Here is a 16,768-nt window from a genome sequence, read left to right on the forward strand (position 1 = left end):
CTGATGAAGGCATTATATCCAAAATACATATTAAAAACTCTTAAAACTCAATAATTAAAAAACAAGTACATGAAAGGACACTCAACATCATTAGTTAACTGGCGAATACAAATTAAAGCCACAATTAGATATCATTGCACATCTTTCAAATGGCTAAAATAAATTTTTTAAAAAAATGACAATTCCAACTGTTGACTAGGCTATAGAACTCTCAACGCTGGTCTGAATGCAAAAGGGCATAAACAGTTTGTAGGTTCTTACGAGCACACAATCGCCAAATGACTCAGGATTCTTTCTTCACACACAAACCTGCACAACACAGATGTTTGTATCAAGTGCATTAATCACCAGGAACCGACAACATAACCAAATGTCCTCTGGTGAGCGGCCTGACAAACTGTGATGCCGTCCATACGACAGAACACAGCCGGGCGGCAAGAGGGACCCCGCCCTCGACTCAGGCAGCCCCGCCGATCTCAGGTGCACCGTGCCTGGTGAACACACACACGCACAGCTGCAGATCACATGGTTGCGTTTAAGACATTCTGCAACAAGGAAGGTGAAGGTGCCACACACATCAGTGGCTGCCAGGAGCTGCGGCTAGGGGAGGGGTTGGCCACCAAGGACCTCAAGGTAATTTTCGGGGTAATAAACTATTCTACGTGGTTATCTTGGTGGCGGTTACACTACTGGATGTTGTTTATCAAAAAAAAAAAAAAATCACAGAACTAAACACTGAAAGGGGTGAATTCTACAGTGTGTAAATCATTCCTCAATACGCCTGCATCCTAGAAAACTCACCATCCAGGGTGGACTGCAGTGGGCCTATCCTCCCCATGCGCCGGAACCTCCACACGTGTCTGGACGAGGGCACGTAGAGCTGAGTGACCTGCGGGGGCAACCCTTGTTCAGCACCTCCTGCACAAACCGCTACCTGCTCTCACCTGAACACAGTCAGTGCTTCCTATTTACTTCCAGTGGCCGCACCCGCTCTTTGCTCTAATACCTTCATGTTCTTTTCACGCCACCTTCTCATGCCCTCTTGTATGCTGGCTGAACTTTCATACTTTTGCAGTTTAATTACTTTTTCTAATACAGTCAAAAGGAATCTCTAATTGTTTTAATGATGTACAATACCTAGACATAGTAAGTCATCATAATATCATTACTTCATGAAGCAAAATATATCACACTTTATTTTAAATTTTATTTATTTATTTTGAGACAAGGTCTTGCTCTGTTGCCTGGGCTAGAGTGCAGTGGCACCATCATAGTTCACTGCAACCTCAAACTCCTGGGCTCAAGGGATCCTCCCACCTCGGTCTCCCAAAGTGCTGGGATTATAGGTGTGAGCCACCTCGCCCATCCCTTTCTGATTTTTAATGAAGCAGCAGAAACTTTTGTCTATTAAAATTTCCCATGATCCGGACTTTGGTAATTGCATCCTCGTGGGGTTGTTAAACATGTACTTCTAATCCTTCCATTTCCTGTAAGCTTGCAGTTAGAATAGAGGTTTCATCACATTCAGATTTAATTTTTTGGCAGGAATGTTTCTCAGCTGGTCGGGGGGAGCTCTTTCACAGGAGGCGAGATTAGAGCCACTCCCAGTGCAGTGTGTGCACCGTGCTCCAGGTGGGTGATGAGATAAGGAACTTGTGCCAAAGTATAAACAACCGAGTCCCTACACAAGCTGCTGGGTGCAGCTGCTACTTTCCCAACACAGTACTTTCTGGAGTAAGGCAGAGGCGCGATGATTTATATTCCAGCACCAGAGCCTATCTCCTGGGGGACGCTCACGCAGCCTCAGACCAGCAGGCCCAGGTCTTCTATTTCAGAAGGGCCTGCAGAATGGGGTGATTCTAGTTTCACGTATTATTAACAAGAATACTTCTACGAGAAAGATCACACATCATCAACCACCTGGTTAGCCTGAGGTACAGTTCATAAAGGAAAGGCAAGCTAAATACTCGATTACTTCTTTTAGTCAAAACAGTTTTCAAAATAATGAGTCGAGCGGACACGGTGCCTCACGCATGTAATCCTAGCACTCTGGGAGGCTGAGGCGGGAGGATCGCCTGAGCTCAGGAGTTCTAGACCAGCCTGAGCAAGAGTGACTCCATCTCTACTAAAAACAGAAAAATTAGCCAGGTGTCATGGCATGTGCTTGTAGTCCCAGCTACTTGGGAGGCTGAGGCAGGAGGATCGCTTGCCCAGGAGTTTGAGGCTGCTGTGAGCTAGGCTGAGGCCACGGCACTCTACCCAGAGCAACAGAGCGAGACTCTGTCTCAAAAAGAAAAAAAAAAGAGGTAGTTCCTTTGCATCCTACGAAAATGACCAATGACGTTTTCTTTTTAGTATTACTAAATCATAGATTTATGCACACCTGATATTCGAGTCACCTGCAGCTGTTTCTACCGAGGTCACTTCTCCTGCTCATGGCCAGCTGCAGGCCTTCCAGTGTCTCCGGATCCTGCCACACGACCCAGGAGCCTTTTATGGCTCGCCTGCTCCCTAGTGTGACAGGACGCTCCACCCCCATCCTGTAGGGTCCCTGACCTAGAACCAACCCTGTGCCAAGCGACTGCGGCTTCTCGGTGAGAAAGGTTGTTTGGAAGCCCCTGGCTGGGTCGGACACGGTTGCTGACCCTGGCCAGTGGCGTTAGAGCCCATATACTTAAGCCAAAATAGCTCGTGAGGACACAGGAATGCTTATGGAACTGTTCTAAGCACCCACATTTTCTCTTAATATTTCTGTAACCTGTTTTCTTCTCTACCCCTCTATTCCCTATCTCCCAGCCCTAAGATTCTGACATGAATCCACTCAAGACTTTTCTGAAAAACAAAAATGAAAATACTTCATGCCCTGTTAATGTTACTTAAATTTTTCTCTAACATATTATACTATTGAATCTGTTTTAGATGTAGATCTTAGTAATACTCAAATTTGTCTCTGCTTCTTTGGAGAGTTAAAGAGATCTATTTCCTTCAAGTACTGAACATAGGAGGGCTGTCCGGAAAGTATCCAGCCATGTAACATGCTTGTTACAGTAACAATGGCTGGATACTTTCCGGACAGCGCTTGTATATTTATTATTAATACCAATAGAAGCAACATCTTTTTCAACATCAACAAAGAATCATTAGGCTTCAATATAATTTGAGGTTAACGAGGAAAATCAGGATTAATAACAAACTCAGAATGCATGTAAGTCAATGCTAGTGCTATGTTCCATTATGCAACCAAAGAGTTAGTAGTTAAGGTTTACCATTAATACTTAGTGAATAAGTAATAAAACAAACAGTTTCAAAGGATTATTTTTCTCCTCAGAAAGACAAAAGCTGAAAAATATTTTTAATAAAGAAATAATTAAAAAGATTTCTCATTGACACCTTATCTGCTTTAATATCTTCTTGTTCTGACAGCCAGTGATTTGGAGGACAAAAACTTCTCCTCGTGTCTCTGGACTTCAACATTTTCACTAGGTTGGTGATCACCTGAAGGGAGAGAACAGGTCTGTGTCACACAAGCGAGGTCAGTAACCGCCCCTGCGCAGAGCCAAGCACATCTCCAGCCAGAGCGGCACACGGCAGCGGGACCCGGCATTGCATCTGGCCACAAACCACCAAACCAGCGATAGAAACGGGCTTTTCTCCGCCAGCATCAGAATGTGCACAAAGCAGTTATCTGCAAACAAATACGTACAGAAAAATCAACACATACATTCACAAGAGAATCTTTTTTTATTACGAGAGAAATGGTGAATAAGTTTTGAAACACAAATTTGGAAGTGTAATTGGCTCATCTGAGCTACAATGAAAGACATCTCCATGTGGTGCAATTTTGTAAAACTTTCATAAGTTAAAACAGCATGTCTTATTTTTTAGAGAAACACTGTGCCAAGGGCACTGCAGGAAAAGGGAAGCATCTAATAATCATCCTCACATCTTCCCCAACCCCACCCCCACACACAAATTTCAATGTTTCCCGTAAGCCTCTGGAGGAGTTCAGTCTACTTTCCAACGTCACTCCACAAAAGTGTAGTCTCCTCTCTTTGGTAAGGCTTCCCCGAATGGTCTGGCCTACGCAAATTCTCACGACATTATCATAGCTTAGTCTTTTATTATTTTTTTTTCTGAATGAGCAATTTTATAGTTCCTCTCTAGCTCCTTACAGAGAGAATCCAACTATTAAAACTACCACGGAACCTAGTAGGTACTCAATGACTGATGGGGATCAATAATTACTTGTAAATTTTATAATATATGATTAAAGAGATCTAATAGCACTATTTAAAAAAGACCTGAAATTCTATATTCAATAGAAATGTATCTTTTATAAGCAAAGATACACCAAAATTATAAATCCAACGTTTTAAACCTCTACAACCAGGATTCAATCATAAACCTACTAGGGAATTCAAGAAGACTGTGATGGTGTTTTCTGAAAAAGTCACTCTGCTTCTAATTAAATACATTAGGATAATCAGAGGAATAATCAAATCAGAACTTGATTTCTAAATAAACTCACTAGATAAGCAAGATCACACAATCTCAATTGTTATTAGATTTCCCTTTAAAATTCCATAATTTAGCATCTACATACAATAGAAATACAAACGCTTTTTTAAAGAAATGCAAATCCTGGCATACAGGGATACCAGAAATTCTGTGTCCCCAAGGAAAAAGGGTGAGAAAGGGTCCTTGGGTTGTTATCTGAGGCCACTATAACGTGGATGCCACCTGAATAACCAACCTACCCATGGACAGAAAAAAGGAGTACCTGAGCACTTTGGCCATGCAAACAAAACTGTAAAACCCCCGGAGATCCAGAATACAGCTTTCTAACTGGTGGACATTTCTTACCAATTTTGAAGTGGCATCTCTCTTGTGACATTTAAAAACCTATCATAATACTATACCAATTATTACACTTTTTGAATTAGTGCAAATTAGTTTAAATAGTCAGGGTAAATCTGGAGTTAGTTATTCCTTGACCCTTGAATCTGCTGTGCTTGCTCACGGGGTCAAGTTACCTATATTCAATGTTTTATAATTATCGATTTCTTGTGCAGCACAGGCAGATTGGCAATAGCCTTGTTTTAGGTTCTAGCTGGTTAACTCCATGCTCTAAATAATGTCATTGACCTAATGCACTTAATTCTTATAAGTCACTCAGCTTTACTCTTCAAAAGTAACGATTAAATCTCAATGAGCTCGGCCAGGCGCAGTGGCTCACGCCTGTAATCCTAGCCCTCTAGGAGGCCGAGGCGGGAGAATTGCTTGAGGTCAGGAGTTCAAGACCAGCCTGAGCAAGAGCGAGACCCCGTCTCTACTAAAAATAGAAAGAAGTTATATGGACATCTAAAAATATATATAGGAAAAAAAAAATTAGCCGGGCATGGCAGCACATGCCTGTAGTCCCAGCTACTCGGAAGGCTGAGGCAGAACGATTGCTTGAGCCCAGGAGTCTGAGGCTGCTGTGGGCTGGGCTGACGCCACGGCACTCTGGCCAGGGTAACAGAGCGAGACTCTGTCTCAAAAAAAAAAAAAAATCTCAATGAGCTGTGTAACATCACATGTGCTATCCTCGTTGGGCACAAATTCAGGTAGTCCATGGGAGGCACACCATACGCTCTTCCAGTACTAGAGACAGAAGTATAATCTTTTGTATGAAGAAAATGTCCTTCTGTTTTCATGACCAACTGATACTAGAGATAAATGCAGATTAAACAGCTACCATGCTAAATTTATCCTTTTATAAACACAATAGTTAATAAAGGACATGCTTTCTGACAAATATTTACATGTATTTAACTGCATCATCCCACTAAATATTGGGACCCCATGAATTTAACACCCCCAAGGAAACTCAGGTTTAATGAGGGCAGGGGTAAGTAACTTGCTGAAGGTCACGCAAGGGGAGACCAGGTCTGCCTAACCACAGAAAACAAAACTGTGTCCACTCTTAGATGTTCATCTCTATTCATCCTCTATTTATGAGGACATTTATTTTCTATAGGTCACAAAAGTTATTAACTTAGATATAAGGCAATTAATGTCCTCATTTACATTCTTCTTCAAAATTATTGTAAAATTAAACATTAAAAAGTTTCAGTTTGGGGCACCCTCTTTCATATTTTCATATCTTAAAAGTGGAAAAAGAAGTAATCACACATTACGTATAAAAATGTCCTGGTACCGCTGATCCTCTTTCCAAAAAAAAAAAAAAAAGCGGGGGGAGGAAGGAGTAGAGAAAGGAAGAGCGGAGGAGGAGAGAGAGAGGAAAGCAGAAGGTGAAAAGCGATTGGAGTCTAGGAGGCACGTCACGGAAGGGATGCCAGACAGAAGTCACTGTGGGAAAGCATATCTTAAGTTAAACTTGAAGACGAGCCCTGGATAGGAACGCCAGAGAAAATACAGGACATCTAGTCAAATCTGAATTTCAGATAAACATCAAATAATATACTTTTAGTATAAGTATGTCCCAAATATTGCATGGGACATAATTACATTTTTTAAAGTAATTGTGATTTATCTGAAATTCAAATTTAACTGGGTGACCTGCATTTTTATTTGCTTTTAAATATGGCATCATTAGCCCTAGACCACTTCCAAAAATAGTTTTTGGAAATGTCAAATATCGTACCTCAAAATCAACTAAGAATATTTTTCCTCCTTCATATAAACTATTTTTCTTCTAAGTTTTAAAGAAAAACATAAATATTAGGAAACCATAAAAATCTGACTGGATCCATTCTGTGATGTGAAAACACCTTTAAATACGTCCTTTTCTCCACATTCACTTTCAGTGTCACCAACTCAGCCGCTCCGCAAATATTTAGTACCAAAAACAGAAAGTTTGTGGAGGTAACCAGTAAAAAATTACATAAATTGACTAAAGATTATGAAAGGTAAGAAAAACTGAGTAACAATTTTAAACTGATCAACAGATAGCCAGTGTTGAATTCATTAGAGAGTTTTTGTTTCAATTAAAACTTTATCAAGGTTTCTGCGAGACTTTACCAAAACGGAAAGACTTCTAGAATTTTAAACAGCATGTAAGTCATAGGTGAACCCAATTTTGCAAATTGAGATCAAATGTTATGAAAACCTGCCCAGAGTGAATTCTGACAGGTGGAGTTAGGCCCGTGGCTCCTAACCGTTGCCACATGTTAGAACCCCCTGGAGCTTTGGCAAGTGCCCACAGTGCCACCAGAGGACAGCCCCCCGAGTCAACTCCTCCGAGGCTGAGCCAGTCAGCAGCTGTCCCAACTGCTCCCAGCGGTTCTGATGTACCAAGACTCGAGAACCAGGGTGGTGACTGGCAGAAAGTAAAATAAAACAGCAAACACACATCAGAAAAACTGGCTCTATCTAGTTCAATACACAAGTTCTAGCAGGGTGTAAGTCATAAATACACAGGATTATGTTCACTTGATGTGTTAATTCTTGCCCCACATATCATGCTCTTGCACACTAGCTCAAAACCTTAGATTAAATAAAGGTTCAGAAACTAATAAATTGAATACCTAGAAACACATACAGTTGTTACACATGCTCTATCATGTACCATTTCAATTAAAAATAGGTGATACTTATAAGGCAGGATTCCCTCAGCCCCCAAATTAAAAAGATCAAGTACATAACTGCACAGAAACATAGAAATTCCTTATAACAATTCAACTTGACATCTGTCCAAGTTAAAGATTATAAATTAACATGCACTGTTTTCCCAAGAGCACAGTGTGTTAGAGAGTTCACTGGCTATGCTGATTGTAAGAAAATCTTGCTTAATTATCCTTGGGGAAATATTCTTAAGCATTGCCTATATTATCACTTCTTAAGAAAATACATTATCATATAATAAATTTATATATAAATTAGATGACTTAAGGCTATTAATGTTAAATTATGACATTTCTGAGTGTAGATGACTGATATTTAGAAATAGTATTGCAACCGAAAAGTAAGTAACATATAGTCCAAGTTCTGAAAGGAAGACCAAGTTACATTATAATATAAAAGTCTATGTAAAGTCAGATAAGTAAAACCAAATAGCTTAGTTAGTACTTTAAAATCTCAATAAAAAGCATATAATTTATGGGTATTTAAGTGTGGTCAATGTGTAATGTGGTAAACAGATCTAAAGAGAAAATTTCAAATATTTGACTTCCTGATGAAGAATATATAAAAATGACATCTGAGAAAAACTTGTAATGTGCCAGCTCTAAGAAAGTCATCTCCCAGGCAATGCCCGTTTCCTACAGCTGTGATGATGCTGGAGCTGGTGCTGCATCCTCCGTGCTTCCACAGTGCCGACCTCTTAGGCTTGTTCCTTCTCAGTGTGAGTGGCTGAACGCTTGTCTTCCTTTCTACACAGGGACAACAGGGACCCAGTCTGAATTCCTTCATGACCCCCCAGCAGACTGTGACCACGCAGGGGTGGGCAACCTGCGGCCTTGGGGCCACGTGTGCTCCTCTGGATCCTTGAGTACAGCCTTTTCAATGAATCCAAATTTTACAGAACAAATCCTCTTGATAGAGGGATTTGTTTTGTGAAGCTTGGTTTCAGCCAAGGGCTACACCGAGGATCCGGAGGGCCCTACGTGGCCCCAAGGCCGCAGGCTGCCCACCCGTGGCCTGCCACCACCATGAAGTATCCGCTCTTGACTGCAGCTGTCAGAAGTTAATCAAGTTTTATACAACTCTTAGTTATCACTTGTTAAAAACTGGCATATTTTGAAAAACGGTATTCTTCACCACACGTTTATAACTCTACAAAATTACTACTCAAAGTATCCACTTTAGTCAAAAAACAAAAACAAAAAATTCAAACCTTCAAAGACAGAAAAGGATATGGCAAAGGTCTACAAAAACAAAATTTGGGTATATCACTTTGCAACTTTTGGCTAACACTGACAGTTGATGATGACATGTCAAGGTTTTAGGGCATTAGTATTGTTTTAAATTTTTACTTTTTAAAAAAACTTTTCTGAAACTGAAAGGTACAAATCAACCACCAAGAAAGTGAAAATCACTCCCAACACAGCTCTTTCTCCCTGTGTGCACATACACAGACGGAAGGTGTGAGAGCCTCCTCCTCTCTCCCTGCCGCACCGCTGAGGGAACTCCTGTGAATTTTGGTAGCTGCACACAAAGACATATCAAAACAGAATTTCCTATCTCCTCACAGAGCTAAAGCAATTATAGCTATAAATTACACTTCAGGAGGAGTTTATAAATTTGATAAATGCATAAACTGTTTTAGCAGTGTCAATGCAGGGCTTAGAAACTGACCTCAATTCTTACAGTGACAAAGAAAGATGACTCTATCCACTTAAAATTCTACGTCCTGTGACCAGCCAACAGAGCCTCTTACACAAATGAGCTCGGCAGGACCATCAGAAACCTGAGAAATGAAAGTGGCTGGTGCTGAAGGAGTCAGGTCTCATCATTTGCAACTCTGTCAAAATCAACAGCAGGCAGGAGATCATTGGCAAAATGCTTTTACCTTCCTTGGTTGATTCTACCTTGAATTATTCAACTCCAATTTGGCACTATGATGTATTAAAAATGCCGATAAAATTTTATTTTAATACTTTTCAAAGGGGAATGTAGAGTAGCAGCTAGCTCTACCAACTACTAGCTACGTGACATCATTTGTAAAATAGGGATAAATACAGTATCTCCCTCACAGAATTATTGTATTAATATTAAATCAATTAATATATGCAAAGCTCTTAGAATACCGTCTAAAACATAGTAACCACTCAGGTGTAAGTTCTTACCATTTCATAATTAAGATAATATTTTCTTAAAAACAAATGGAGCTGATTGCTAAAAGACTATGCCTTGTTTTTGTTATTTTTAGGGCTCAGCTTAATAACAGGTAGGATTAAAATGGTTTTGGGAAGACTGTTTTGGTCAAAGAACAGAAATCCATTCAAAAAATTGTCTTCAAATTATTCTAAACTCAAAAGGTCTTTATAACAACTCAATTTCAAACCTAAAACAATCCTGTACCAAAAAAAGTGAACTTTCACCCTAACTGTTAAAACCTTCAGTGACTAATAAAGTGCTAAGGAGTCACTTTGAGGCATAAAGAAAAGAGTTCACTACAAAATTTTAATTTAATGCTTAAACAAAACAAAGCAGGGCCAGGGTGAAAAATACACAGCACTATTAACTGCAGGGACTTCTATGTCCTAAAGATAAGCCTGTCATATGAAAATTATAAAACTCTCAATAGGTGCTATAATACAATGAAATTATCTGATACTGTACACATAACCTGATATCCTACATAATGGAAATCTTTATTAACAAAGATCCCAGGGTTTAATTAAATACTGAAAAGAAAACACATATGCTACCATAATACCCATACCCAGGAAAAGCTTACGCAAGGATCATAAATGTTAATAAGATAGCTTATTTTAACTTAGAAAAGTTACAAAATTGTCAATTGCTAAGAAAAGATATATTAAGGGCTTAACATGTGACCTTTAAAGTTTACTTAGGGATATAGAGATAGGTAATTAAAATAAATTGTGCAAACATATATTACACCAATCTGCACAATTATAAATTCAATGATGCATTAGTGCTGTATTCACTGCAATCAAAACATTATCAGTTACTCTCTCTGCTACTAATGCTCATGCTCATAAGTGAAATGTGTTGTAAAATCAGGCAGAATGGGCTGGCTAGAGACTCTCCCGGACTTGTAGAATGAATAAGCATTCCTTAATTAGCCCATCAGGTTAAGTGCAAGCATTAATGGGCCCTTCCTAAAGTCTAGCTTGACATCTTTCTCCAAACATGGCCAAGAAGAAAGTTCCATTAGCAATATTAATACAAGCTTAGTTGATCATTTTCATTCAATTAACTTCTTTCAATTAAATAGATAGCTTGACAAAAGCAGTGATAAAAGACCTGAAGGGACAGCTGATGACTCGAACTGAACATTAGTGTGCGAGAGGTCGCTGGTATTAAACGGACTGTAAATCTAGCATTCAATTTGGAAAATGCATTTCTTCTGCTCTCACTCCTTTAATGAGCAATTTTAGCTGACTAGATGTGTTTGCTGCAGAAATTTCATGGGAAGTCAAGCACCCTTTTCCTTTTCTTTTCTTCTACCCCAGTGGCTATATTCTCAGTGGTGGTGGTTTCCTGCCAACATTCCAGCCACAGTAACTCATAACTTCTCTTCTAAAATGAAGATATTTTACAATAATTTACATATAACTTGCATGTAAAATTAATGACCCATTCTACCTTATTAATCAGTTATTTGAAAAATAAAATCTGTAAGAAATTTTAAATGAAAACACTAAAATTTTTAAATTATGCTTCACCTTGTCACAGTTAAGTACTTATGGCAATTTACAAAGATATATGTAGCAATGTAAAAACAAGGTTTCAAAATGAGGTAAATTTAAATTAAAATCACTTTTCTTAATTAAAAAGTTCTACAAATTAAAATGTATGCCGGAAACAAACCTATTCTTCTGAAACGAGTCAAGACAAAACACGTTTGTATGCTATTGGACCTCAGTAAGCACTCTGACACACATCCTCCACACCTTAAATAACTGAATCCAGCGTTTCTGCTCCATCTGTATACACTGCTGCACGTCGGCGCTGGTGGCGACCCCGATGCTCTGGAGGGCCGTGACGTACTCCTCCCGCACCTCCGGCCTGGCCTCGGGGTGGGCCAGCCTGATGATCCCCAGACAGGCGTCCCGCAGGCAGCGGGACAGCACCACCAGCTCCTCCAGAGTGAAAGGCATCATGGACGGCCGTCTCTGACCTACAACTGAGAAACACGACCCAGTTTTCTATCACACGTTTCTGTTTTCATTTCTTCACACACACTGCAAGACTTAAAAACTGACAGGCCATATAGACAGCAATGAACTGATTTCTCAAATTCTCACCTTCTATGGGATCACCGAAGAATTCATTATCATGTATGGAAATTAGCGAATGACTAAACAAGGAGCTAAAAAGGTAAAAGAGTGGGATGATTCGACTGGAATCCTCAAAAGACATAGGCGAGCCCCTTGATATCACCTGAAGCAGTGGGACCATGGACCTTGAGTTGGGGAAAGGGAGGAAAAACAGTTATTTTAAGATTAGTTTTAGTTCGGGAACAGATAAAGACATGACACCAGAGAAATGTAATCGGGGCACTTAACAATCACATTAATACTTAAAATACTCAGAGGGAAAGTCACTGTGACTGTGACAACATAGGTTAATAAATAGCACGTATTAATTTAAAAACAGCACAGCAACCCATTACTCTTCAGGAACGTGCCTGCTACTTACAGCAACTGGCTGCATAAACGAAGCTACTAAGGATGAGCTAGTGGTCCCAAGGCTGACGCCACTGCTGAAGACACACACTGTACCCTGCTTTGCCAAGGAAAACCGTCCCCCTTTCTCTCAACTCAACATACCTTAAAAAGGCAAATCATTCCGGACTCAGGAAAAACTCACCCAGTCACGTACTTTTAGGAACATCCAAAATAGTTCAAGGAATGTTAACAACAGTTCAACCCTGAAGCAAAACAAGGACCTTCAGAGGAACAATGCTTCCCCCTTCTGCACTGGCCGTGCTCCCAGTGTCTACATTATTAATATATATTTTATATATAGATTATTATATAGATGATATGTATCATTAATAAATGAGATTTGACCAGCAGTCAGGATGCACAAATTCCATGAGAGCAAAGCAGAAAGGAGGTCACCAGTTATCGGCAGTCGGGCACTGGTGTGCTGGGCTGGACTGCCCGGGGTTTCCCAGTCCCTGTGGGGCACGGTTCACGGAGGGCACAGCTCAGGGCAGGCACTGCCACCAGCAGTGCAGCCCCAGCTCCACTCCCACGGGGAAAAGATGCTCTGGGCACCATCCTACACAGCTGCACACACCTGGATCATACTTGCAGTTGTGATACTTCGTATCTAGCACTACACTGAATGGACTCACAAATTAATGAATGAAAGCTATTCATCCAAAATAAAAATGTAGTAGGGATACACAAAAAACAACAAAGTGCAATTGTCCTACCTCACTGCCAAAGCCTGGATGACGGAAAAAGGCTGTCGATGTAGAGGATAAAAGTGGTATAGGGCTGCCTTAACTGCATCACAGTGGCTGCTTCTCACTGCCCATCCCATGAGAACAGGAGCCCTTTCCTACTTCTGTTATTTGGGAGAGGGTACCGCTTTGTTGCCGGGACTAGAGTGCAGTGGTGTCATCATAGCTCACTGCAACCTCGAATTCCAGGGCTGAAAGGATCCTCCTGCCTCAGCCTCTTAAGTAGCTGGGACTACAGGCGCCACCACCACATCCAGCTAATTTTTCTATTTTTTGTAGAGATGGGCTCTTGCTATGTTGTTCAGGCTGGTCTCAAACTCCTGGCCTCAAGTGATCCTCTTGTCTTGGGCTCCTAAAATGCTAGGATTACAGGCGTGAGCCATGCGCCTGGCCCCTCTCCTATTTCCTGAGTTACTTCCCACCATGCCTAGTACCAGGCCAGCCATATACAGTGGTATGCAGTAAAAATTTTGCTGACATAGAGAAAAAATGTAATGTCATATATTTTATTGATATTAGTAAAAAATAAATGATTGGTACCTTTTAGTTCCCTTGCTACTAAATGTAGAACTACAAAAATAACAGATAATATTGAAGAACACATTCTGTTTAGGGGAATATGGTATAGGTAGTGTTAACCAGTTGCAATGTGGACAAGTATTTGACGACTCGAAAAAAGCGATGAATCAGCTTCAGCTGTCATCCCTGTCAAGAACCTTGTACTGAAAATCATCCTCATCATATCATCAACTACACACGTTAATGCCAGGATGCATACAATCCTTAAACAAAAGAATAGGGTAATTAACCAACAGTAACTCACTTGTTCTGTTTAAACCCCTGTGAAATAAGCAAAAGGAATTAGTCACGTTTACTTTAACGTCAGGAACTGGGACCGGCAAGAAGGGCAGTCATTTGCTGAGTCTTTGGCACGAGTGAGAAACAGATGTCCTGGGTTCTCTGATGACCACTCTTTCCGCTATGAACACTGACTCAAATATTCCTCTGAAAAGAGGTCAATCCCAGAGACTTATGCGCAGATAAAAAGTCCATAATTTACTGTAATGGCAAAGACACCGATTCAGGGGAATTACCGACCATCAGTGAAACTCTGGCAGGTTCCTGACCTGTCTCCACCCTCAGAACAGGGCTTTCACGGTCCGTGTCTGTGGGAGTCCTCCCTCCTCCCTGCCCCAGCTTACAGAGCTTCTTGTTTTCTACTTAAGAGCAGATTTTTGCCTCAAAAAGTTTGCAGAGTACTACTATAGACTATTCTGGAATTATGTGATCAAATAACGAACAGCATCCACTGTGGACATCTGGGCAAAGCACCGTTATGTTATGTCTTGGTACCGGGAGGCCTATTGGGAAACAGTATCCAGCCGGCTGTATGTCCTTTCCTCTTCAGCAAGAAGGAAACTACCCTGGCTGATTTCAACAACAAATACTGAAAATGAGGTAAATGAATAAAAATGTTATTTGCAAAAGGTCTGATATTCCAAAATAATTGTTTCCTATCCATCTAGAGATACTTTAAATGCATTAGGTTATTAAGTATGGAATGTCTGATTTCCTTAAGTACTAAGCTTGACAGTTGATAGCTCTGACATTTCACTTCGACACTTCTCGTTTTATGTTTATTGTGTCTTTCAAATGCGCAGTTTGGCTTATGATTATCTTTGAATTTTATTTTTTAGAGCAATTTTTGTGAAACCATGGGTAAGTAAAAAATTCATGTTATTTTTTAACATTAGTTCTGTTGTGGAACCAATGCAGCAGACAGCTAGAAATATCAACATAGTGTTTGGGAAGGATGTGGCTAATGAACGCACAGTACATCGATAGTTTGACAAGTTCCATTCTGGTGATTTTAAAATCTTGAAAATGAGCCAGGTGGGTGACCTGAGACCAAGGTGGATATTGAAAGCTGTAGTGGAAGCGAATCCATCTCAACCCGTGTGTGAATTAGCAGCAAGGTCTGACATTACTATTCCAACATTGGACCATTTGAAACAAATGGGCAAGGTAAAGAAGCTGGATAGATGGGTAACACATGAATTAAACCAGCATCAGAAAAGAACTGTCTCCAAGCTTGCCTTTCTTTGCTGTTATGACATAAAGGCGAACCATTTCTATACAGTATTGTTACCTGTGATGAAAGATGGATTCTTTCTGACAATTGCAAGTGTTCAGCACAACAGATGAATAAAGGTGAAGTGCTGAAACATAGTCCAAAACCAACTATTCATCCCAAAAAGCTAAATCCACTATGGCTTTATGAAACCTGGTCAATCGATTACAGCATATGTCTACTGCAACCAATTGAAATGATGAGGATGCTTGCGATTAAGCAGCCGAGATTGGCCAACAGAGACAGGCCAATCCTCTTGCAATACCACATGTCAAAAAAAACAAAGCTGCTCAAACTACAGAGGCTGGACTTGGAAACTCTCTGTCATCCACTGTATTCACCAGACCTTGCACCAACTGACTACCATTTCTTCCAGGCTTTGGACTACTTCTTGCATGGAACAATATTCAATTCTCAACAAGCTGTGGAAACCACCTTTTGTGATTTCATAGCCACTCCCTCTCCAGGCTTCTTTGCTGCTGGCATAAACAAGCTACCATTAAGATGGCAAAACTATGTTGCCAGTTTAGGTGCACACTTTGATTAATTGTACTGCTTCCTGTTTGAGATATAAAAAACTAAACTTTTCATTCGAAATCAGACATTTCATACTTAATGACCTAATCGTACTGCAGGTGTGGGGTGAGGAACGGTGCCTCTCGGTCAGCCCAGACTGGCTGCCTCTCAGCGGCCTGGTGAGCCGACCACGGCACTGACTCTGGGTTCTAACCCAGGTCTCAGGGCAGGAACAGGCTCTGCACTTTAACACGCTCCCTTGAGGAAATCGCTGCACACTAAGGTGAAGCCCTAATTATAAAGTCTGCTGTGAAGTGTTTCCAAATTTCACTGAATGCCATTTTCAGAAAAGCAGGCATTTCATTTTAAATTTTATTCGCAACAGAAAATGTGATGAGACATATACAGAAGGTCACTGACTCACGATGGTTCCACCCGGGACTTTCAACGAGATAAGCATTCAATGGAAACTGGCACTCTGAGTACCCATAAAACCATTCTGTTTTTCACTTTCAGTACAGCATTCAATAAATTATGAGATATTCAGCACGTTATCAAAAAATGGGCTTTGTATTTGAAGATTTTGCCCAACTAAGTTTAATGTAAGTGTTCTGAGCATGTATCAGGTTGGCTGGACTAAGCTGATGCTTCATAGATCAGGTGGACTAAGTCATGGGATCTTCAACTTATGATGGGTTTATCAGGACACAACCCCATTAAAAGTCAAGGAGCACATGTATTAAGAATGTATTAACACCCTGTCAGTTTCTTGAGGTCTTAACAAATAAAAGGTCAGGTGTGGTGGCTCACGCCTGTAATCTCAGCACTGTGAGAGGCCGATGGGGGAGGATCACTTGAGGTCAGGAGTTCAAAACCAGCTTGAGCAAGAGCAAGACCCCATCTCTACTAAAAATATAAAAAAAAAAAATTTGCTGGATGTGGTGGTGGCGCATGTCTTTAGTCCCAGCTACTCGGGAGGCTGAGGCAGGAGGATCACTTGAGCACAGGAGTTT

At 40.5% G+C, this 16,768-nt stretch overlaps 1 protein-coding gene across 4 annotated transcripts in view; it reads right to left on the bottom strand.

Moving 5' to 3' along the window:
* UBE3C (ubiquitin protein ligase E3C) overlaps positions 1-16,768 on the bottom strand; it is a 109,752-nt gene that overhangs the window by 49,031 nt on the left and 43,953 nt on the right. For all 4 annotated transcript variants that reach the window (XM_045564793.1, XM_045564795.1, XM_045564797.1 and 1 more), the window contains 4 exons: positions 11,940-12,097; positions 11,586-11,818; positions 3,391-3,495; positions 802-889 (listed from right to left, as the gene is read on the bottom strand). In XM_045564793.1, coding sequence (XP_045420749.1) covers positions 802-889; positions 3,391-3,495; positions 11,586-11,818; positions 11,940-12,097 — 584 coding nt within the window. The remainder of the gene's footprint in view (positions 1-801; positions 890-3,390; positions 3,496-11,585; positions 11,819-11,939; positions 12,098-16,768) is intronic.

This window comes from Lemur catta, chromosome 11 (assembly GCF_020740605.2).
Source record: "Lemur catta isolate mLemCat1 chromosome 11, mLemCat1.pri, whole genome shotgun sequence".
NCBI classification, from domain to species: Eukaryota; Metazoa; Chordata; class Mammalia; order Primates; family Lemuridae; genus Lemur; species Lemur catta.